Below are 24,680 nucleotides of genomic sequence, written 5' to 3' on the forward strand. Positions count from 1 at the left end.
GGGAATTGTGCCCCATCCTTATAGAGTATTTGGCTGAATTGCTCCTTCAAAAGCTTGTTCTATAGATCTATCAATCCAGCAGTTTCAGAGTAGAGGAGGAGAGGTTATGATATGCAAAAGAACAAGTGAATTTCATGATCATGTGCCTACTGCTGGAGCTCCTTGCTGTAAAGTGGTTCTTTGGTCAGACATAATGTTCATGGGCTCCTGTGTCAGCAGATCACATACTCTGTGATCCCCTAAACAGTGATTGAGGCTTAAGATCTGTGGGCAGGAAAGACAAACTCAAACCCTGATTACATGTAAATTCTACATGATACAAATTGACATCTTTTAAAATTTATTTTTAGTTGGAGGATAATTGCTTTATTGTGTTGGCTTCTACCATATATCAACATGGATCAGTCATAGGTATATGTATGTCTGATCCCCCTTGAACCTCCCTCTTCCCTCCCACCATATCCTACCCCAAATTGATGTCTTTTTCAGAGTGGAAAGATCTGAGTTTAAAAAAAAAATTGCCACCAAATCACTGATTGGCTTCCTCAAGGGATAGTGCCATTTTGGGCACTAAGCATTGACCTATGTTGCTAGCAGATTGCACACTTAGGCAATGACAATAATAACAAGACCAACCTTGGGGAAGACCAACCTTGGGGAATAGGATCTTATGCTTTTGGGTGGTGGTAGCTTATATCCCTCACAGCAAAGCTACTCCATTCATGCAGCCATTGGAGCACACTGTGCTGCTGCTAAGTCTCTTCAGTCATGTCCGACTCTGTGAGACCCCAGAGACAGCAGCCCACCAGGCTCCCCCGTCCCTGGGATTCTCCAGGCAAGAACACTGGAGTGGGTTGCCATTTCCTTCTCCAATGCATTAAAGTGAAGTAGCTCAGTCATGTCCGACTCCTAGCGACCCCATGGACTGCAGCCTACCAAGCTCCTCCGTCCATGGGATTTGCCAGGCAAGAGTACTAGAGTGGGTTGCCATTGCCTTCTCTGGGAGCACACTGTAGTGGCTATGATAAAACTGATGTCATCTGGTTAAGCCATTCTATATGCTTGTTTTTAGTGCCTCTTTGGTGGTTAATGCTCTCATGGGCATTAACATGGGATAAAAAATATATCTATACTTTGTGCCAAATCCTATGTATCAAACTACATGTTTCTAACTCAGTGTTCCTTATCTCTGATCTCCCAATCTTCCTTCTTCCAGGTCCTTGGCCATTCAGCCAAGACATCTCCCACCACTTATGATTCTTAGCTCTTACCTATACATTCCTTTTCCCATATAAAGTTAATGACCAAGTACACAGCCTGAAACTGTGTCCATTGGGAGAATTTTCTCTTACTGTTTTCTTTCAAGGGCCACGTCTAAGTCGGTCTATACTCTTAACAGCAGTCAAATTTTGACTTGTATCCACATACTGAGCCAATCCATCAGTAATCCAAGTTCAGATATTTTCCTACTCTTCTGGCAGATCATAAGGGAACCTCCCATAGGACTGTTGGTGTGTCCTGGTGGTAAGGTCATTTCTATAGTAGTAGATGACATAGGAGTCTGGGCCACCTGTTCACACAGCTTATTTGTGCCTTCTGGCCTTGTTTGTAGCTAATCCAAGATGTGCCACTTTCTGGCAAAATAACTGAACTCCAAAAGTTAAGAAAAAACAAAATCGTACTATAAAATAATATATGACATATTCAAACCAAATATATCTATCCTACCATTTCATCTAAATGGTCAAACTTAACTGTTATAAGAAAAAGATTTTTAGATGGGATCACATGGCAAAATCTAGTAAATGAGAAACATATATGTAATAAAATGATTTAGAAAATATGAAACTAAAAAGTTGATAGACAATAATTTACTTGGTTAAGTAAAATATATGTTAGTAATTCAAATTAAAGCAAATCCTTTTGATGTTTACAGCAAAACCATACCACATATTCAAATCTAATGTGAGGTTATCTTTTTGTACCATGACAAATTACCAAATAAAGCACATGAAATGACACTTTCAGATAGAAAATCAACACCTAGTCAAAATTAATCCTCTTTGCTGAAAATTCTGAGAAGCAGTTTGTCCACATATTTGCTAAAGCAAGGCCCTCTCTTCTCAAATGAGTATATCTGAACTCTACATGTATCCCCCCCCCATGTTTAAATGGTTGTTTATGATAGAATGATTTGGAATCATATGATGATCAAGTACTACCTTCTTATTTTTGTATAACCTATATGCCAGGCATATATTCAGCTATTAAGAAGCACTGAATAATGACTACTAAATTGTTTTACCAAAGTTAACAGCTGTTCAGTTGATATAAATCAATGTGAAAGTCTGTAAAAAAATTTTTTTAAATAAAAATAAAATAAGCAAATGATGCTAAGCAAATACAAATCAAAAGAAACAGAAAGCATGATATTTATATCAGCCATCTGCAGATGGTGACTGCAGCCATGAAATTAAGAGGCTTGCTACTTGGAAGAAAAGCTATGACTAACCTAGACAGCATATTCAAAAGCAGAGACATTACTTTGCCAACAAAGGTCCGTTTAGTCAAGGCTATGGTTTTTCCTGTGGTCATGTATAGATGTGAGAGTTGGACTGTGAAGAAGGCTGAGCACTGAAGAATTGATGCTTTTGAACTGTGGTGTTGGAGAAGACTCTTGAGAGTCCTTTGGACTGCAAGGAGACCCAACCAGTCCATTCTGAAGGAGATCAGCCCTGGGATTTCTTTGGAAGGAATGATGCTAAAGCTGAAACTCCAATACTTTGGCCACCTCATGCAAAGAGTTGACTCATTGGAAAAGACCCTGATGCTGGGAGGGATTGGGGGCAGGAGGAGAAGGGGACGACAGAGGATGAGATGGCTGGATGGCATCACTGACTCAATGGACGTGAGTCTGAGTGAACTCTGGGAGTTGGTGATGAACAGGGAGGCCTGGTGTGCTGCGATTCATGGAGTCGCAAAGAGTTGGACACGACTGAGCGACTGAACTGACCTGAAGGAAACATGTATTCCAAAAACATTAAATGAGATAAGAAAGCCAATTTTACTACAAAGGATTTGATTCACAAGTGATAAAGATTAAGAATATCTACATATCTAATTTTGTAGCAACAATATTCATAAAACAAAAGTTTTAGGAGACACCAGCAAAAAAAACAGATAAGATACATTAGTTGTAGGAAATTTTAATTCATTTCTCTTGGGCCATAATACATGAAAGTAAAAACAAATTAAGTAAGGTTATAAATAAGCAAAATCTTTTTACGAAATTGTCATAAAGTTGTTATGAAACTTCACAAAGATAAAGACCAATCGTTCAAATATTGATGTGAAATTTTTAATAAAATATTAATAAACCCAGTAGCACATTAAAAAATTAATTTCCCAGAATCCAATGGGATATGTTCCAGGAATGCGAAGATAACTGACATTAAGATATTTGTTTCTATAATCTGTCATATTAACAGATCTAAGGGCAAAAATAATTTGATATATCTATAAATTCTAAAAAGGTACTTAATGATATTCACTATCCATTCTGATTAAAATATAAATTCAATACAATAGGAATAGATTGATAATTTCTTAACATTATAAAATGTACCCCCCCAAAAAAAATATCCAGTAAAATGCTTACTAGAGAAATTCTAGGAGCATTTTCATTAAAGTCAGGAATTATACAAGACATTCTACTGTAATGCAATTATTTTAAATTTTTATAGAGATTATAGACAAAGCAATTAATAAAAAGGTAAAATTAGCAACAGAGTTTAAAAAGGAGGAAATAAGATTACCCTATTGTGCAAATAACACAATAACATACCTGGAAATCCAACAGAATCAACTAAAACGCTCTTAACAATTAAAATAATTCAGTGTATTGGTAGGGTATCAAATTTGTGTTCACAAATTGGTAGATTTTATATAATAATAATCAGTGGAAATACTGGTCAAGAGGAACCAATTTAGAGTGCCAACAAATACATAAAGTATCTACATGTATAAACAATCTGCATTAAGAAATGTGCATGCCCTTGATTAAGAAATCTTTAAAATCTTATGGAGGAACACAAAAATGGACCTGAAAAGTAAAGAGGCATGCTTTGTTCTTTTTTCAACTTTTTATTTTGTATTGGGATATAGTCAATTACCAATGTTGTGATAGTTTCAGGTGAGAGGCATGCTATGTTGTTACATAGGAAACTCAGTATCATAAATATGTGTTATCCCTTAGTCAAAATATTTTAATAAAAACACCATCAGAAATTTTCTTTCAGAATGATACAAACTGATTATATATCTCCTGTGTAGTAGTAGTAGCAGCAGCAACAGCAGCAGAAGTAATAGTAATGGTAATGATATAGCAACCAGGGAAAAAAATGAAACAGAAGTGTAATGAAAAGACACATATCTACATCCACTTATAGGGATTTGTCCTATACAATTAATTGCTCCTGTAAGTAGGAAGTAACTTGCATATGAGGTTAGTCAATGCAACATTTTTCGTAATTCCAAAGACTGGAAACTGCCTAAATGGTCATCAATAGGAGACAAATTAAATACACTATGGTACAACCTTGGGCTTCCCTGATGTCTCAATAATAAAGAATCTGGCTGCCAATGCAGGAGACACAGATGTGGGTTCGATCCCTGGGACAGGAAGATCCCTTAGAGAAAGAAATGGCAACCTACTCCAGTATTCTTGCCTGGGAAGTTCCATGGACAGAAGAGCCTGGCAGGCTACAGTCCATGGGGTCACAAAGAGTCGGACACGACTTAGCAACTGAATAATAAAAACAAATGGCACAACCTTACATTGGAATACTGTCCTACCATAAAACTGAATGGGGAAACTCTTTATATGTCAGTTTGAAAAGATTTCCAAGATTCAGTGTGAGGTGAAAGAGCAAGAGGCAGATGTGTATGTCCATTATGCTGCCGTTTGTCTATAAAATAAGGAGTGGGGGAGTGTATATGTGTATGAATATATGTGTATCATATATTTCTACACATACATACCTACATTTACTCAAATATATGTATATAAAATCTTTGGAAGGATATACAAGAAAGTAATAACTCAGCACTTTGTTGAATAATGAGCAGGGGAAATGGGAGACTTTTTTCTTATTTCCTATTTTTTTAAATTAAATTTTAAATTAAGATCCATAAATTTTTTCAAACAATTAAATTTTGAAAATTAGTGCCAACAAAATCTTCTTTCCTATTCAATTAAAACCAATGAGAATATTATGCTTAGTGAAACAAGTCACACAGAGAAATACAAATAACATGTGTGCTTAGTTGCCCAGTCATGTCCAACTCTTTTGTGACCCCAGAAGCACGCCAGGCTTCTCTGTCCATGGGGATTCTCCAGGCAAGAATACTGGAGTGGGTTGCCATGCCCTCCTCCAGGGGATCTTAGGGACTGAACCCGTGTCTCTTATATATCCTGCAGACGGATTCTTTACCCAGGTCTCCCACATTTCAGGCAGATTCTTTACCATTTTAGCCACCAGGGAAGCCCTACAAATACTATATAATATCACTTATATGTGGAATATAAAAAAAATAATACAAATGAACATATATATAAGATAGAGGGCTTCCGTGATAGCAATAAAGAATTCACCTGCAATGAAGGAGACGCAGGAAACATGTTTGATCCCTAGGTTGAGAAGATCCCCTGGAGGGGGAAATGGGAACCCATTTCCAGTACTCTTACCTGAAAAATCCCATGGACAGAGGAGCCTGGAGGGTACAGTCCAAAGGATTGCTAAGAGTTGGACATAACTGAGAGTCTGAACACACACACAAGACAGAAACAAACTCACAGACATTGAAAATAAACTTGTGGTTACCAAAGTGGAGAGGGAAGAGGGGAGGAACAAATCAAGGGTATGGGATTAATAGATATAAATTACTATATATAAAATAGATAAGCAACAAGAATTTAGAATATAGCATTATATTATATGCTACTATAATATATTATATTATACCTACTATCTTATAATAACCTATAATGGAATGTAATCTGCAAAAATACTGGACCACTATACTGTACACCTGAAACTAACACAATAATAGATCAACTAAACTTCAATTTTTTAGGAATTAGATAAATAAATTAGATTAGTGAACCTTTCAGTTCAGTTCAGTTCAGTCACTCAGTCGTGTCCGACTCTTTGCGACCCCATGAATCGCAGGATGCCAGACTTCCCTGTCCATCACCAACTCCCAGAGTTTACCCAAACTAATGTCCATCGAGTCGGGGATGCCATCCAGCCATCTCATCCTCTGTCATCCCCTTCTCCTCCTGCCCCCAATCCCTCCCAGCATCAGAGTCTTTTCCAGTGAGTCAACTCTTTGCATCAGGTGGCCAAAGTACTGGAGCTTCAGCTTCAGCATCAGTCCTTCCAAAGAACACCCATGGCTGATCTCCTCTAGAATGGACTGGTTGGATCTCCTTGCAGTCCGAGGGACTCTCAAGAGTCTTCTCCAACACCACAATTCAAAAGCATCAATTCTTCGGTGCTCAGCTTTCTTCACAGTCCAACTCTCACATCCATACATGACCACTGGAAAAACCATAGCCTTGACTAGACAGACCTTTACTGAGCATCAACTATGTACAAGATACTATTATATGTTCTGAAAGCAACATGGTATACCATTTCCTCCTCTTCTTGGAGTTAGAGAAAATGTTACAATTAATCACATTAACCATCTTAGCATTTACAGTTGGAATACAGGCTTCCTTCTGTCTATGGTATTCATTCTGTTTCATCTAATTTTATGTATATATTACCTTTATTACATAAAATAGCCAATATGATGTTGCTTCATGTTTCAAGATGATGCCATTAAAATAACTGCTTTTTACAAGAATAGTTATGGCCAAAGATAGTGATTTTAGCCCAAAGGCATTCTCTGTTATTTTTCACCCCTAAGGATGGTTTTGGTTTTTCTGTTGTGATAGAGTTTTTTTGAAAAGTCAGCATCATTAATTTGCTCTCAAATATTCCACTTTTTCCTATGATTTGACTGAAAGTACCTATTTGCTGTATAGGTTCTGGCACAAGTAATACTAATAATTTTGCTGTATTAAAATAAAAGAACACACTCACCAACAAAGGAGAAAGGTAAAAGAAAATATAGTAAACAGTCCACCAAACCAAGTGGTGTTCATTCTAGGAATGTGGTGATGGATGAACATCTGGAAATTTCATTCTATATGATAACATAAAACTTCACATCCATAAGCCAGCTAAGGAAAAAAATGCTTAGTTACCTCTTTAGATGCTGAGAGGACATTTAAAAAAATTAAGACAAATATTTAAACCTTCAAAGAAAAAGAAAGCGGTGCATCCTATATGATTTAAAACATTTACAGTATTATCTTGCTTTTGGCCATAAACTTTATATTAAAAATCAGGAACTAAAACCAGAAACTAACCAGAAATCTTGCTTTTGTTGTTTCTATGTGTAATAGCTTAGGAAATTCTGACTCAATAAGTCATGAGCTATATAAAAGGTACAGATACAATACAGAAATCTTTTTAGAAAACACAAAAGAATGATCTGAAAAAATATTATAATTAAGATGAGCTGAACAGCTAACTCCCTACAAAATAAATATAGGACACACCCCCGTGACACTTCCCCGGGAGCTACGGTGAAGCCACGCCGCATCACTGCTCCACTCAGGCTAAACGTGGGACACACGCCAGACGCACAGCCACCACTTCTTCTTCCACAGGTTTGCCCAGAAGGACAACCCAAGGTAAGGCTTGCAGCTGGCGAACTCCCAGCGGCTGGACTCCAGGGTCCAGCACCTGTGGGACGCCGAATCCGAGTACATCAACTTCTGCTCTGATCACTTTGAGGAGAACTGCTTGCACTGATGGGAATCCTGACGGAGGGAATTCCTGCAGTATTTTTCTTTCTCTAGGTTGTGCCAAACAAGCAGGACCAAGGGGCTCAGTTACCCACCTGGCCCTGCGGGACTCAGCTGGCTCCGGTGAGGCAGGAAGTGCTGCTCTGAGGGCCCTTAAGGGCCCACAGCTCCATCTTCCCCACCTCTATCTCCTAGCGTTACCTGCCTACCTGTGCAAGAGGCCCCAGCACCTCCGCCTTGCCTGTCCCCCACCCCGGGTAGCCTGGAGCCTGGCCTCAGCAGTGCCTTCTCAGACCTCCTGGAGCCCCCTGGGTGCCAGGAAGATGAAGCGGGCTGCAGCCGAGCAGGGGCCACACCGGCAGCCATTCCCTCTGGAACTCACCCTCTTGGCCTATACGCCACCATCTGCCAGAGCCTACATCCAGTACAAGCTGCCAGCTGCGCAGCGCCCTGCTCTGGAAGCAGCGAGCTGAGGCCGCACTTGACCTCCGGGACGAGGCCCAGCACCAGCTGCAGGCCTGCGAGCAGCGGGAGCCCCAGACCGAGCTGCAGCAGGAGCAGCGGTGGAGAAACGGACACAGGCAGACGCCTGCTGGACTCTGAAGGAGAATGTGCAAGACTTCGCTGTGCACTGAGCAGTAGCATGGCCTGAGTGAGGGGCCACCCGTCAGGGATCCAGCCTCTTCCAACCTCAGAATCTACCTGGCGAGGACTTGACCTGAGCTGTGTCCGTCAGACCTTCCAGATGCCATAAGGAAGTGGATTCTGGAAGGAAACCCTGCTCTCTGGCTCAGCCCCACACCAGGCCTGTCACTTCTGAGAAACAGACAAAAATGATGGTTACTGATCTGAAGCCAGATGCTTGGCAGGCAGGTAGTGAGGGTTCCGCAGTGACCTTTCTGGGTCCTGGTGGTCTTGGATGAGGTGGTGGGGAGCAGAGGGGCAGGCAGTGGACAGCAGTGCTGGCCTGAACCTGTGTACCCATTTTCCTTCAATTCAACTGGAGTGTGGAAGGCCTCCCAGCATCTGTGGTCTTCAGGTAAGTGTGCAAGACAACTTACTGCTCACGGGACTTCCCCTTGCCTGGACTCAGCCACCGTGGCCCCAAGATCAGAGCCTCATTCTTTCTAGTCTGGAAATAGCCACGCGGTGTTGTAATATTTGCTTTTGAGGACCCTTGGAGTGTAACTTCATTTATTCAAATTATGCCTGAGAGAGCGGATATTCATTACAGGAGGTGAACGCAGAGCAGTGTCTTCAGGTGGTTCTGGAGCCCGCAGGCCAAGGCGCATCTTGCACGGTTTCCTAGCTTGCTGGTGGCTACACGTGAACTCACTCTCCTCAGGGTGTCCACCTGTACGTGGCACCTGGGCTCTTCAGCAAGACCTGAGGTGTGGCAGGTGCTACATTTACATCGGCCACTGCCAGAGGCAGGAAATGAGCTCTAAGGCCCAGAAGAGAGACCATTTTCCCCCAAAATGGCTTCCTGGCAGCTGGAGCAGGACTCTTATTCCGAGAAGGGAGGCAGAATGGTGCCTTCTGCATTGGGGTGGACTCACAGCGCCTTCTGTCGGGACAGAGGAGGACTTGGTGGCCTGCCTCAGTTTCCCAGCTCAGGCAGGAGCCTACAGTGTAGCCCAGCAGCAGGGCAGCCACAGAAGAGCCAGGACAGCGAGGAGAGAGGCCAGAGCCTGACGGGCTTTCCTCCCACCAGTCCTTCCCCTTCCCTTCCCCACTGGCGCAATCCAAGTGGGGTGGGGAGCTACTGGCAGGACTAGAGAACCAAGCCAGCCTGACGGATCCTGAGCCATCCAGCAGCATGGCCAGGCCTCAGCTCCCCAAGGACCCAGGGCTGGAGCCCCTCAGTGGGGGCTCTACAGCAAGGTTTGTGTGTAGGTAACACTGCTGTGGCTTTAATGGAGGCAAGCCTATGAACAATAAGTACTTAGTGAGGGGCAAAAGCAACAAAAAATAAATACAAACATATTGACATATGTTTGACATAATGAGCAATCATTCATTAAAAGTTCTAATGAGGAAAACACAAAGATTTTGTTTACAGAAACAATAGAGACATAAAATACACTAGGAAGCACCTTTTAAAAATGTGTGGAACTTATATGAAGAAAATAACAAAATTAGTATTGTAGAATTGAAAAATTGAACAAACAAACAGAAAAGACAGCCCTGAAATAGAACCTGATATGTACATAAGACAGTTACTAGGAAATGAATTATTCAGTAAATAATGATGGAAAAATTAAATTAGCTACTTTGTAGAAAATGTACATCTTACTTCCATCAATGCCAGATAGACTCAAGAGCTAAGTGAATGGTTAAAAGATTAATTTCTGAAATACTAAACAGTAAGGGTTTTGTTAAGTTTTCTTTTAGTGTAGAAAAAAATACAGGTAAATTTTTATTAAATCTATGAATAAAGAAAATGTGAAATTTAAAAAGCTATTAAAGGAATCACAAAGAAAGAAAGGAGTGAGTATAGATGGATATTTATATCAACTTGGACTTTTCTTGTCAAATATGAGAAATTGGTGAGCATGGTTTCCCCAGGAAAGGGAACTGAGATGGAGACAGTTTTCACTGAAAATCTTTTCTTTGTATCACTTTTATTTTTGTATCATGTTCATGTATTATCTTTTAAAAACATAATTTAACCAACTTAAATTTCCAGTTAAAAAAGAAAAAAAAAAAGTCCCAAAGATTGACAGATTTGGCTGTCTAAAACCTTAGCATGTCAATAAATAGCAGCAAAAAAAGCCTAAAAATAATGTAACATGGAAACATATTCACAACCAGTATGTCAAAAGCTGACTTAATATCCTTGATAGAAAAAAATATTATTTCACCAAAGAAAAGCCAAAAAAAAAATGAAGTCATCTAAGGAAAAATAGGCATGGGGTACAGTGGGCATGGGAGGAAATACATGGGAGGAAATACAAATGACAAATAAAGATGTTGAAAATATTCAACCTTACTTCTGATCAAGAAATTCCAAGGAAAATAGCAATGAGATACTGTTTTTCAGGTATAAAATTACCAAAAATTAAAAATACTCTGTTCTTGCAAAGGTACAACGGACAAAGCTTGCTTTCACCCAGCTGATGGAAGTATAAATTAGTAAGACCTTTCTGGAAAATAGTTTGGCAGTGTGTATCACAAGCCTTAAAATGTTCCTGAGTTTTGTCTCGGAAATTTCCACTTCTGAAGAATCTAGGCTATACATAATCTACATCATGGAGACGGTTTCGTGCCTAAGATGTTTACTGCAACATTAGTTGTAATAGAAAAAAGATCAAGCTTGAACTTGCAGTTGGACAGAAGAGCCCCATCAGTGTCTGGCTCTAATGGTACATGACAGTGTAAGAGTTAATCCACCACACAGAGTTCACAGTCGGGCCAATTTTCCAAATTAAAGTGATGGGCCTAGTTTTCACATTTAGGTGTTTTATAAGATCATATTTTTGCTCAATAAAGAGGATTAGGTATTTGAGGAAGAATTAAAACAGGGGAACAGAGGGAAATTCGGTTGGGGAATACTTTAAAGGATTTGGTGGTTATTTTAATAGAAAAGGGAGAGCTGAAAAGATTTCTGTTGTGTACAGAAAGAGAGAACTTGTGAGGAGAAATTGTAGGGTAATTGAAACATTTCACAAAAGTTGTTGAAATATCAGAGCCAAAAGTAAACCCTCACCTCTAATGAACTTTAAAATTGCATGAAATTTGAGCCTGCTTGCAAGTGAATAATTAAGCTCCCTGTCTGTGTATCTGTGATAGTACAAACCTGCTCCATTTTAGCATGTTTGCAAATCTACCTCGTCCACAAGGTTCTCATCTCCAAGGAAGAAGGTCTTTTATTGGGTTTTACAACCTTATGCCTTAGCCACAATGTGGCAAACCCATTTGCTATATGATTGAACTCATATTCTGTAGGTTCTTTGTAATTTTCCAGAGTAGTATTTAACATGAAGCTGTTCTTTCAAACAGGATTACCAAACCAATAACAATGACCAAGCAGTGGTTGAAATCTGTATCACACGAATTACAACAGCCATCAGAGAGACAGAGTCGATTGAAAAGCACGCAAAGGCCCTTGTGGGGCTCTGGGACTCCTGCTTGGAACACAACCTGAGGCCCTCTGGGAAAGATGAAGACACTCCCCATGCAAAAATCGCATCTGATATCATGAGTTGCATTTTACAGGTATGTCTGTGTTCAGCATCATGCTATTTGATACTGGCTTGGCAGCTTAGTTGAACACGTGGTGTCTCTGAACCAAGAGCCAGTGTTTCTGTAGTGTTCAGATACTGTAAAAAGACACCACAAACCATCAATAGCTAAGCCGAGCAGACTGGTAATTAATAATCTAAGAAGGTTCTACTGAGCCCCCACTCAGCAAGACACGCTGTGGGGAATTCAAAGTAAGCAAGCTCTAGTCTATTTGGAGAGACAAGACATGTACATATAAAAAGTTAACAATAAAGCACTGTGTGTCCAGATCTGAATGAGAAATATTGGAAAATTAAGAAAAGGAGAGCTCTTTTTCATCCAAGGAGACCCAAAGAGGGGGTAGCCTCTGAATTGAGGGATAATGAGCTTGAAATATGTGGAGAGAAGTGGCTAAGTCATTGGAAAGTGCATTTCTGTATATACTGTGAATTTTCCATGATGACATCTGCCTCTTCCAACTGTATTCAAATTCTTCCTGCTGGCATAAACATGACTTTGGAATTTTGGCTCAATCACAAACTAATTATGTAAAATTGAAATGTTGGCCAAGTCACATAATTTCTAAGCCACAGTTTCCTCCTTATAAAATGCAGATAACAAATTTTACCAACCAGTAATATTGATAGGCATTTCTTTTTTTTTTTCCGGCCACATTTCAGTTTACTTTCCATGATTAATGTTTTAAAGTGAGCTTCTCTGATAGCTCAGCTGGTAAAGAATCCACCTGCAATGCAGAATTCCTGGGTCGGGAAGATCCTCTAGAGAAGGTATAGGCTACCCATTCCAGTATTCTTGTGCTTCCCTGGTGGCTCAGATGGTAAAGAATCTGCCTGCAATGCTGGAGACCTAGGTTTGACCCCTGAGTTGGGAAGATTCCTGGAGGAGGACTTGGCAACCACTCCAGTATTCTTGCCTGGAGAATCTTCATGGACAGAGGAGCCTGGAGAGCTACAGTCCATGAGGCTGCAAAGAGTTGGACACAACTGAGTGACTGAACACAATGTTTTAAAGTAGAGATTAACCCTTCTTTTTATGCAGAATTAATTAGCATGCTGGAGTAGTGGTTCCACTGATGCTCTTTTACTGAAAGGCTATATTAATAATAAACAATTAATTAGCACTGTCTACTAGGTTCAACAAAGACATGGTCTTGGCATGTAATGGTTTATTTAAAATTTGTTTATTTTTGGTTGAAGGATAATTGCTTTACACTGTTGGTTTCATTTCTGCCATACATCAACATGAATCAGATATACATATGTCCCCTCCATCATGAACCTCCCTCCCACTTCCCACCCTTTCCCACCCTTCTAGGTTATTACAGAGCCCTGGTTTGAGTTCCCTGAGTCATATAGCAAATTTGGGTATCTATTTTACATATGGTAGTATTTATGCTTCAGTGCTACTCTCTCCATTCATCTCACCCTCTCCTTCCTCCCAGCAATCCCGCCTGGGTTCATAAGTCTGTTCTTTATGTCTGCATCTCCATTGCTGCCTTGCAAATAGGTTCATCGGCACCATCTTTCTAGATTCCATGTATGCGTGTTAATATATATTTGTTTTTCTCTTTCTGACTTACTTCACTCTGTATAATAGTCTCTAGGTTCATCCAGCTCATTAGAACTAACTCAGATGCGTTCCTTTTTTACGGCTGAGTAGTATTCCATAGTATATATGTACCACAGCTTGTTTACCCATTCGTCTGTGGATGGACCTCTAGTTTGCCTCCACGTCCTTGCTACTGTAAATAGTTCTGCAGTGAACGCTGGGGTGCATGTGTCTTTTTCAGTTTTGGTTTCCTCAGGGTATATGCCTAGAAGTGGAATTGCTGGGTCATATGGTAGTTTTGAGCTTCGCTGGTGGCTCAGATGGTAGAGAATCTGCCTGCAATGCAGAAGATCTGGGTTTGATCCCTGGGTCAAGAAGATTCCCTAAAAAAGAGAATGGCTTCCCACTCCAATATTCTTGCCTGGAGACTTCCATGGGCAGAGGAGCCTGGTGAGCTACAGTCCAAAGGGTTACAAAGAGTCGGACATGACTGAGTGATTAACACACACATGGTAGTTTTATTCCTAGTTTTTCATGGAATCTCCATACTGTCTTCATAGTGGCTTTATCAATTTATGTTCCCACCTGCTGTGCAAGAGGGTTCCCTTTTCTCCACACCTTTTCCAGCCTTGTGGTTTGTGGTTTTTTATGATGGCCATTCTGACCAGTGTGAGGTGATACCCCTTTTAGTTTTGATTTGCATTTCTCTAATAATAAACAATGTTGAACATCTTTTCATGTGTTTATTAAGTATATGTATGTATTCTTTGGAGAAATGTCTGTTTATGTCTTTTGCCTGCTTTTTGATTAGGTTGTTTGTTTTTCTGATATTGAGTTGTATAAGCTACTTATATATTTTGGAAATTAATCCTTTGTCAATTGTTTCATTTGCTATTATTTTCTCTCATTCTGAGGGCTTTCTTTTCACTTTATAGTTTCCTTTGCTGTGAAAAAGCTTTTAAATTTAATTAGGTCCCACTTGTTTATTTTTGTTTTTATTTCGATTATTCTAGGAGGTGGGTCTAGAGGAGCTTGCTATGATTTATGTCATAGAGGGTTCTCTCTATATTTTCTTCTAAGAGTTTTTATAGTTTCTGGTCTTATATTTAGGTCTTTAATCTGTTTTGAGTTTATCTTTGTGTATGGTGTTAGGAAGTGTTCTAATTTCATTCTTTTACGTGTAGTTGGATACGTGTAAAGGTTCACGTATCCAATTCTCCAACACCACTTTTTGAAGAGACTATCATTGCCCCACTGTATATTCTTGTCTCCTTTGTCAAAGATAAGGTGTCCATAGGTGCATGGCTTACCTCTGGGCTTTCTGTCTTGTTCCATTGATCTATGTTTCTGTTTTTATTGGCATGTAATGGTTTTAAAACCCAAATAGTCTTCTCTGATTTGGTGTGGCATTGTGGATTGCAAAGAGACTTTCACCTTCCACTTTCACTGAGGCTTATGTTGCTGGGGGAGTCAGGCTAGCAGCCTAACAACCATCTCAGTGCACTTTCCCAGTACATCTTGGTATACTATTATCTATGGTCCTCCTGGCCACAGAGAGAAGGTTGTTTCATATAGGAACATTATTTTATTTATTTATTATTGGGATATAGTTGCTTTACAATGTTGTGTCAGTTTTGGTTGTACAGCAAAGTGAATCAGCCATATATTCCCTCTTTTTTGGATTTCCTTCCCATTTGGGTCACCATAGAGCACTGAGTTCCCTGAGCTATGTAGTAGGTTCTCATTCATTGCTTGTTTTATACATAGTAATATATATATATGTTAATCACAGTCTCCAAATTCATCCCATTCACCATTTCCCCCACTTGGTGTCCATACATTTGTTCTCTACGTCTGTGTCTCTATTTCTCTTTTGCAAATAAGATCGTTTATACCATTTTCCAGATTTCACATACATGCATTAATATACAATATGTGTTTTTCTGACTTCACTCTGTATGACAGTCTCTTGGTCCAGCCACATCTTCAAATTATATAATTTTGTTCGTTTTTATGGCTGAGTAATAGTCCATTGTGTATATATACCACATCTTCTTTATCCATTCTCTAGTAATGGGCATTTAGGTTGATTCTATGTCCTGGCTATTATATATAGTGCTGCAATGAACACTGAGGTGCATATATCCTTTTGAATAATGATTTTCTTTGCTCAGTGGTGGGATTGCTGGGTCATATGTAAGTTCTATTTTTAGTTTCTTAAGGTACCTCCATACTGTTTCCATAGTGACTGTAGCAGTTTACATTCCCACCATCAGTGCAAGAGGGTTCCTTTTTCTCCACACCCTCTCCAGCATTTATTGTTTATCAATTCTTTGATAAAAGCCATTCTGACTTGTGTGAGGTGATACTTCACTGTAGTTTTTATTTGCATTTCTCTAATAAGTAGTGATGTTGAACATCTTTTCCTGTGTTTGTTGGCCATCTATATGTTTTCTTTGGAGAAAAATTGGGTTTTGTTTTTTTTTTTTTTTTGAGCTAAATGAGCTGTTCATATATTTTGGAGCTTAATTCCTTGTCAGTTGCTTCATTTGCAAACATTTTTTCCCATTCTGAGAGTTGTTTTTTGGCCTTGTTCCTGGTTTCTTTTGCTATGCAAAAGCTTTTAAGTTTAATTAGGTGCCATTTATTTACTTTCGTTTTTATTTTCATTACTGTAGGAGGTAGGTCAAAAGAGATCTTGCTGTGATGTATGTTAAAGAATGTTCTGCCTATGTTTTCATTCTAAGAGTTTTATAGTGTCTGGCCTTACATTTATGTCTTTAATCCATTTTGAGTTTATTTTTGTGTATTGTATTATAGAGTATTCTAATTTCATTCTTTTACATATAGTTGAACAATTTTCCCAGCACCATTTATTGAAGAGACTGTTTTTTTTCCATTGTATATTCCAGCCTCCTTTGTCATAGATTAGATGACCTTAGGAGTATGTTTTTTTTCCTCTGGACTTTCTATCCTATTCCATTGATCTATATTTCTGTTTTTGTGCCAACACCATACTGTCTTAATCAATGTAGCTTTGTAGTACTGTCTGAAGTACTTATTCCTCTAGCTCCATTTTTCTTTCTCAAGATTGCTTTGGCTATTCATGGTCTTCTGTGTTTCCATACAAATTGTAAAATTTTTTGTTTTAATTCTGTGAAAAATGCCATTGGAAATTTGATAGGGATTACATTGAACCTATAGATTGCTTTGGGTAGTACAGACACTTTCACAATATTGATTGTTCCAGTCCAAGAACATGGTTTCTCTCTCGATCTGTTTGTGTTGTCTTTGATTTCTTTTCTCAGTATCTTACAGATTTCTGAGTACAGGTCTTTTGCCTCCTTAGGTAAATTTATTCCTAGGTATTTTATTCTTTTTGTTGTAATGATAAAAGAGGTTGTTTACTTAATTTTTCTTTCTTATCTTTCATTGTAAGTATATAGGAATGCAAGAGATTTCTGTGCATTAATTTTGTATCCTACAATTTTACTAAATTCATTGATTAAATCTTGTAGTTTTCTGATGGTGTCTTTAGGGTTTTTCTATGCATAATATCATGTAATCTGCAAACAGTGACAGTTCTACTTCTTCTTTTCCAATTTGGATTCATTTATTTCTTTATTTCTCTGATTGCCCTAGCTAGGACTTTCAAAACTGTGTTGAATAATAGTGGCAGGAGTGGACAGCCTTGAAGTGTTCCTGATCTTAAAGGAAATGCTTTCAGTTTTTCACCATTGAGAATGTTAGCTGTGCGTTTGTCATATAAGGCCTTTATTATGTTAGTTTTTTTTTTAATCACAATGGGTGTTGAATTTTGTCAAAAGCTTTTTATGCATCTATTGAGATGATCAAATGGTTTTTATTCTTCAGTTTATTAGTGTGTTCTAGCCTATTGATTGATTCACATATATTAAAGAATTCATACATGCCTGGGATAAATTCCACTTGATCATAGTGTATGATTCTTTTAGTATGTTGTTGGATTTGGATTCCTAGTATTTTGTTGAGGATTTTTACATCTATGGTCATCATATATATTGGCCTGTTATTTTCTTTTCTTTGTGAAATCTCTTGTCAAAGAGACAAAGACATCAGGGTGATGGTGACCTCATAGAATGTGCTTGGAAGTATTCCTCCCTTTGAAGTTTTTAAAAAGAGTTTGAGAAGGATAGGTGTTAGCTCTTCTCTAAATGTTTGCTAGAATTTGCCTGTGAAACCACCTGGTCCTGGACTTTTATTTGTTGAAAGATTTTGAATCACAGTTTCAATTTCGTTACTTGTGAACAGTCTTTTCATATTTTCTGTTTCTTCCTGGTTCAGTCCTCAAAGGCTGTGTTTTTCTAAGAATTTGTCCATTTCTTCCAGATTGTCCATTTTGTTGGCATATAGTTGCTTGTAGTCCCTTATGATCCTTTGTATTTCTGCAGAGTCAGTTGTGACTTCTTTTTCATTTCTAATTTTGACTTGAGTCCTCTCCTTACTTTTTGATGAGTCTGGCCAAAGGTTTATTGATTTTGTTTGTCTTCTCAAAGAACCAGCATTTAGTTTCATTGATTTTTGCTCTTGTTTTCTTCATTTTTATTTCATTTATTTCTACTCTGATCTTTATGATTTCTTTCCTTCTACTAACTTTGGGTTTTGTATGTTCTTTTTCTAGTTGGTTTAGGTGTAAGGTTAGTTTATGTGAGATTTTCTTTGTTTCTTGAAGTAGGATTGTATTGCTATAAACGTCCCTCTTAGAACTTCTTTTGCTACATCCCATAGTTGTGGGGTCATCATACGTTCATTGTCTTTTGTTTCTAGGAATTTTTTAATTTCCTCTTTGATTTCTTCAGTGATCTCTTGGTTGTTTAGTAACATATCATTTAGCCTACATGTGTTTGTGTTTTTTACAGTTTTTTTCTCTGCAATTGATTTCTGATCTCAGAGCAGTCAGAAAAGATGCTTGACATGATTTCAGTTTTCTTAAACTTACCAAGGCTGATTTGTTACCCAAGGTATGATCTATCCTGGAGAGTGTTCTGTGTGCACTTGAGAGGAAAGTGTATTTTGCTGCTTTCGTATGGAATGTCCTATAAATACCAACTATCTCTATCTGGTCTAACGTGTCATTTAAGGCTTGTGTTTCCTCATTAATTTTTGGTTTAAATGATCTATCCATTGGTATAAGTGGATTGTTAAAATCCCTTACTATTATTTTATTGCTGTCAATGTCCACTTTTATGGCTGTTAGCATTTGCCTTGTATTAAGATGCTCCTTTGTTGAGTGCATAAATATATACATTTGTTATGTTTTCTTAGATTGATCCCTTGATCATTATGTAGTGTCCTTTCATATCTCTTGTAATAGTCTTTATTTTAAAGTCTATCTTGTCTGATACGAGTATTACTTCTACAGCTTTCTTTTGATTTTCATTTGTGTGGAATATCTTATTCTACCCACCTCACTTTGAGTCTGCATATGTCTCTGGATCTGAAGTGGGTCTTTTGTAGATAGTGTATGTGCTGTGCTGTGCTTAGTTGCTCATGCATGAAGTCGCTCAGTCATGTCTAACTCTTTGCAACCCCATGGCTCCTCCATCCATGGAATTTTCCAGGCAAGAGAATTGGAATGGGTTGCTATTTCCTTCTCCAGGGGATCTTCCCGACCCAGGGATCGAACTCAAGTCTCCCATATTGCAGGCAGATGCTTTACCATCTGAGCCACCAAGGAAGTTTAGTTGCTCAGTCCTGTCCAAATCTTTGTGACCCCATGGACTGTACCCACCAGGCTCCTCTGTCCATGCAATTCTCCAGGCAAGGATACTGGAGTGGTTGCCATGCCCTCTTCCAGGGTATCTTCCCAACCCAGGGATTGAACCCAGGTCTCCTGCATTGCAAGCAGATTCTTTACATTGCCACCAGGGAAGCCCAAGAATACTGGAGTGGGTAGCCTATCCCTTCTCTAGGGTATCTTCCCAACTCAAGAATTGAACTACAGACTTCGGCATTGCAGGCAGATTCTTTACCAGCTGAGCTACCAGGGAAGCCCCAAACAGCATATATACAGGTCTTATTTTTGTGTCTATTCAGTCTGGGTCTTTTGGCTAGAGCATTTAGTCCATTTACATTAATTATCTATATGTCTGTTCCTATTACCATTTTCTTAACTGTTTTGGGTTTTTCTTGTAGGTCTTTTTCTTCTGTTTTGTTTCCTGCCTAGAGAAGTTTCTTTTGCATTTGTTGTAAAGCTGGTTTGGTGATGCTGAATTCTCTTAGCTTGCTTGTCTGTAAAGCTTTCGATTTCTGTATTCAACCTGAATGAGACCTTTGCTGGGTAGACCTTTGTTAGGTTTTTCCCTTCCATTGGCCTGCAAAAATCTGAAGAAAAATCAGCTGATAACCTTACGGGGATTCCCTCGTGTGTTATTTGTTGCTTTTCCCTTGATGATTTTTAATATTTTTCTTTGTATTTAATTTTTGTTAGTTTAATTAATACATGTTTTCATGTGTTGGGTTTATCATGTTTGGGACTCTGTGCTTCCTGGATGTGGGTAGCTCTTTCCTTTCCCATGGTAGGGAAGTTTTCAACTATAATCCTTCAAATATCTTCCTAGACTCTTTCTCTTCTTTTTCTGGGCCCCTATAATTCAAATATTGTCCCAGAGGTCTCAGAGACTGTCCTCATTTCTTTTCATTGTTTTTTTTTTTTCATTCTGCTCTGAACATATTACATTTTGTTTGCTCAGTCCAGGGGCTAGTCAACTGAAAAAATAAGACTCTACACATACTGTCCTCAGGAGACATATGTGGGTTCAGTTGCTGGGTTGGGAAGATCCCCTGGAGAAGGGCCTGGCGACCCACTCCAGTATTCTTGCCTGGAGAATCCCAGGGACAGAAGAGCCTGGGGGGCTGCAGTCCGTAGGGTCACACAGAGTCAGACACGACTGAGGTGACTTAGCACATGTGCATACACACTGTCACACTGTTTTCATTTGTCCCCAGGGTTAGAGATGGAAAGGGAAGAAATGGGTATTTCAGCAAAATTAATGGAAGGTTGCACTCAATTTATATTACTACAAAATATTGGCTATATTCCGCATTTTGTACAGTACATCATTGAGCCTGTCTTACACCTGACAGTTTTTACATCCCACTCCCCTATATTGCCCCTCCACCCCTCTCCTGGTGACTGCTAGTAACCCCTTGTTTGTTGATTATTCTTGACTATGTTATTGACACATCAGAAACCTAAATTACTTCACTCCAAATTACCATTCACAAATTTTCAGACAGAAACTCACAGATCAGCGGCATTCTCCAGCTCCCCCTGTGATTTCAAAACTAATGGTCTAGACTCTGGCAGCCCTATCCAATAGAAATAAAATGTAAGCTGCAAACATGAGCCATATGCGGGACTTAAAATTTTTTAATAGCCACATCAAAAAGAAGTGAAAAGAAACAAATGAAATGAATTCAATACTATGTTTTCCTTCATCCAGTATATCCAAAATGTAAACATGTAATTGGTGTGAAAATCAATGAACCATTTTACTTGTTTTTTGTATACTAAGTCACATAAATCTACTGTGTGCATTAGCACAGATTACCTTGCACTAGTCTCTTTCCAGAGGCTCAGGGTCTTCACATGACTGTGTGTTAACACAGTTCTAGAGAGTCTGGAAGGCTTTCTGGATGGAGATCAAATTTGAAAGAGTTATGAGCAACTACTGGTAGTTTTGCCAAGTAGGAAAAGTTCAGTGAGAAAGCATTCCAGGCAGAAAAAACAGATTGTCTCGTAGTCCAGATTTGTGAAATGAGACTGAGATCAGAGAACTGAGCAGCCTGTCATTCCAGAATACCCCACATTCTAACATAAAGAGATGTTTCATTCTGGGAAGTCATTATGTCTCCTACTTAAAAAGAGGGTGGTGGGGATCAAATAAAAACATGAAACTCTTCAGAGCTGTCATTTCATTTAGTTTATGTTTTCCAATTTCTCCATCTTCTCTAGCAAGCCTTTATCAAATATAGTAGAAAAGCTCTTGTATACATAATATAAATAATATGTATAATATATATATTTTAGAAACCTTACAAATTTTTGCCTAACTAAAAAAATTACATTTTGATTCTACTTGTTTGACTTAGTATGAACAGAATGCTAGATTTCTAACTTTAAAAAATACATATGCAGCAAGCAACAAAGGTTTACTGTATAGCACAGGGCTTACTGTATAGTACTGTAGTCAATATCTTGTAATAACCTATAATAGAAAATAATTTCAAAAATAGTGTATGTATAACTAATCACAAAGAATTCTACTTTTTGAAATTAAAAAAAAAGTCACAACAAAACAAATTAATAATTAGATTTAATTTACTTGCTGCCTTTACAAGAACAATGTATGGGAATCGTCAGTTAATTCAGTAGAGACTCCAGAATGGGCTAAGAACTATAAAAAGAAAAAAACCCAAACATGAAACTCACTGCTGATCAATGATTCAGTGTCAGAGAGTTTGTAAGATTGTTGAGAGCAGGCCCCTGAGGACAAGCACTGGTATTTTGGAAAGGGACAGAGAACAGGGCTAAAAGTTAGCTATATTGGTTCAGAGAGACCAGTGAGTCCCAGAGTGGATGATTCCAGCCTGTAGGGCCGGTGTGGGCACAGGGTGTCCATTGTGCACGCTCTGAGCAGCAGAAGGTATAATAATGCAAGGCGGAAAGCCCTGAGGCAAACTTGCTTTTTTCAGAGCATAGTGCAACAAGTTGTCGAGGCTACCCCTGGGGATGTGATCCCAGAAAGTCAGCTACCCCCCACCCCCTGCCATGAACCAAAGGCAAGGCTGTGGTCTTAGCCTTGGCATTTGGCTTTCATCAGACTTCAAGGGGAACTTTTTGTTGTGCAATAAACATTGAAAAGAAGATTTTGTCCTACTTGTAAAATAGGTTCTTGTGGGAAACATGGGCAAATCCAGATGACTTATTCTCGTGTGTGTGTGTGTGTATGTGAGTGTATGTGTGTATGTGTTAGTAAAATAAAACAGTAGATCAACTTTAATGTCAACCACTTAGCATTTTTAGCTATACAAGCACAGATTCCCTCCACCCAACTTACCTCCCAAGATAAGCAATCCCAATATCATGCTATCTAAATCAAGCAAGTGTCCACCAGTTCCTCTCCCTATGTCCTTTGCCATTTTTTCCCCTGGGCATTTCACTGTCATTTCAAGCTAAATATGTTCCCTCACACACACAATCTTTCTGCCTTTTTTTCCCCCTAAATAATCTTTTTCAACCTAGGTTCAAACCTACATCAAGTGTCCATTCCTATTCTACTTTTAGTAGAATTATTTTAAATTGTTTCTTTTCTTGGTCCCTAACTGTATGAACTTACCTCGTTTCAGTTCAGTTCAATCACGCAGTCGTGTCCGACTCTTTGTAACCCCATGAATCGCAGCACGCCAGGCCTCCCTGTCCATCACCAACTCCTGGAGTTCACTCAAACTCACGTCCATCGAGTCAGTGATGCCATCCAGCCATCTCATCCTCTGTCATCCCCTTCTCCTCCTGCCCCCAATCCCTCCCAGCATCAGAGTCTTTTCCAGTGAGTCAACTCATCGCATGAGGTGGCCAAAGTACTGGAGTTTCAGCTTCAGCATCAGTCCTTCCAAAGAACCCCCCCAGCTGATCTCTAGAATAGACTGGTTGGATCTCCTTGCAGTCCAAGAGACTCTCAAGAGTCTTTTCCAACACCACAGTTCAAAAGCATCAATTCTTCGGCGCTCAGCCTTCTTCACAGTCCAACTCTCATTTATCTTAAAATAATTTTTAAAATTCTAGAATTCAACTTCTATACCTTCCTTAATACAGAATCCATACATGTGTGAAGCATGTTTTCTGAGTTCTGGTTTCTTTTGCCTTGGGTGATACTCTCTTGGCAATCCACTCCATGCCTTTAGACATCTGTAAGGTGATCTCTCAGATCATCTCCTAGTGTAAAATTCTGACTTCCTTAGGAGATGCCGAGAGCTAGAAGAACAAAGAGTTTAGAACTTGAAGGCCTTAGGGTCAGGTGTTCTTTATGTCATATCAGTGAGTGATTGACAAGCTATTTTATCTCTCTAAGCCTCTGTTTGGCCATCTATAAAATGGGCTTAACAATACAAGCAACCTCCATTTGTAGTCCTGCCTCTATTGGGAAGTACCTATTTCAAACCACAGCTTCCTCTGACCAGAGTTCTACATGGAGTTGGCCAATGCTTATTTCTTTGTCTCCGGAAAAATCATGAAAGAGAATATACTCCCCACACACACCCAACAAAGGACATTATATTCTAGGATAAATGCACATCTGAAGGTGATTGAAAAAAATAAAAATTGACCTAGTTCAGTTCAGCCGCTCAGTCGTGTCCAACTCTTTGTGACCCGATGAATCACAGCATGCCAGGCCTCCTTGTCCATCACCAACTCCTGGAGTTTACCCAAACTCATGTCCATCAAGACAGTGATGCCATCCAGCCATCTCATGCTCTGTCATCCCCTTCTCCTCCTGCCCCCAATCCCTCCCAGCATCAGAGTCTTTTCCAATGAGTCAACTCTTCACATGAGGTGGCCAAAGTATTGAAGTTTCAGCCTCAGCATCAGTCCTTCCAATGAACACCCAGGACTGATCTCCTTTTGAATGGACTGGTTGGATCTCCTTGCAGTCCAAGGGACTCTCAAGAGTCTTCTCCAACATCACAGTTCAAAAGCATCAATTCTTCAACTCTCAGCTTTCTTCACAGGCTAACTCTCACATCCATACATGACCACTGGAAAAACTGTAGCCTTGTCTAGGCAGACCTTTGTTGGCAAAGCAATGTCTCTGCTTTTCAATATGCTATCTAGGTTGGTCATAACTTTTCTTCCAAGGAGTAAGCGTCTTTTAATTTCATGGCTGCAATCACCATCTGCAGTGATTTTGGAGCCCCCCAAAAATAA

At 39.2% G+C, this 24,680-nt stretch overlaps 1 protein-coding gene across 5 annotated transcripts in view; it reads left to right on the forward strand.

Annotated features, from left to right (window-relative positions):
• VEPH1 (ventricular zone expressed PH domain-containing 1) overlaps positions 1-24,680 on the forward strand; it is a 276,656-nt gene that overhangs the window by 38,067 nt on the left and 213,909 nt on the right. For all 5 annotated transcript variants that reach the window (XM_010839863.1, XM_010839866.1, XM_010839867.1 and 2 more), the window contains exon 3: positions 11,924-12,139. In XM_010839863.1, the coding sequence (XP_010838165.1) occupies positions 11,924-12,139 (216 nt within the window). The remainder of the gene's footprint in view (positions 1-11,923; positions 12,140-24,680) is intronic.

This window comes from Bison bison, unplaced genomic scaffold (assembly GCF_000754665.1).
Source record: "Bison bison bison isolate TAMUID 2011002044 unplaced genomic scaffold, Bison_UMD1.0 scf7180017864135, whole genome shotgun sequence".
Classification (NCBI taxonomy): domain Eukaryota; kingdom Metazoa; phylum Chordata; class Mammalia; order Artiodactyla; family Bovidae; genus Bison; species Bison bison.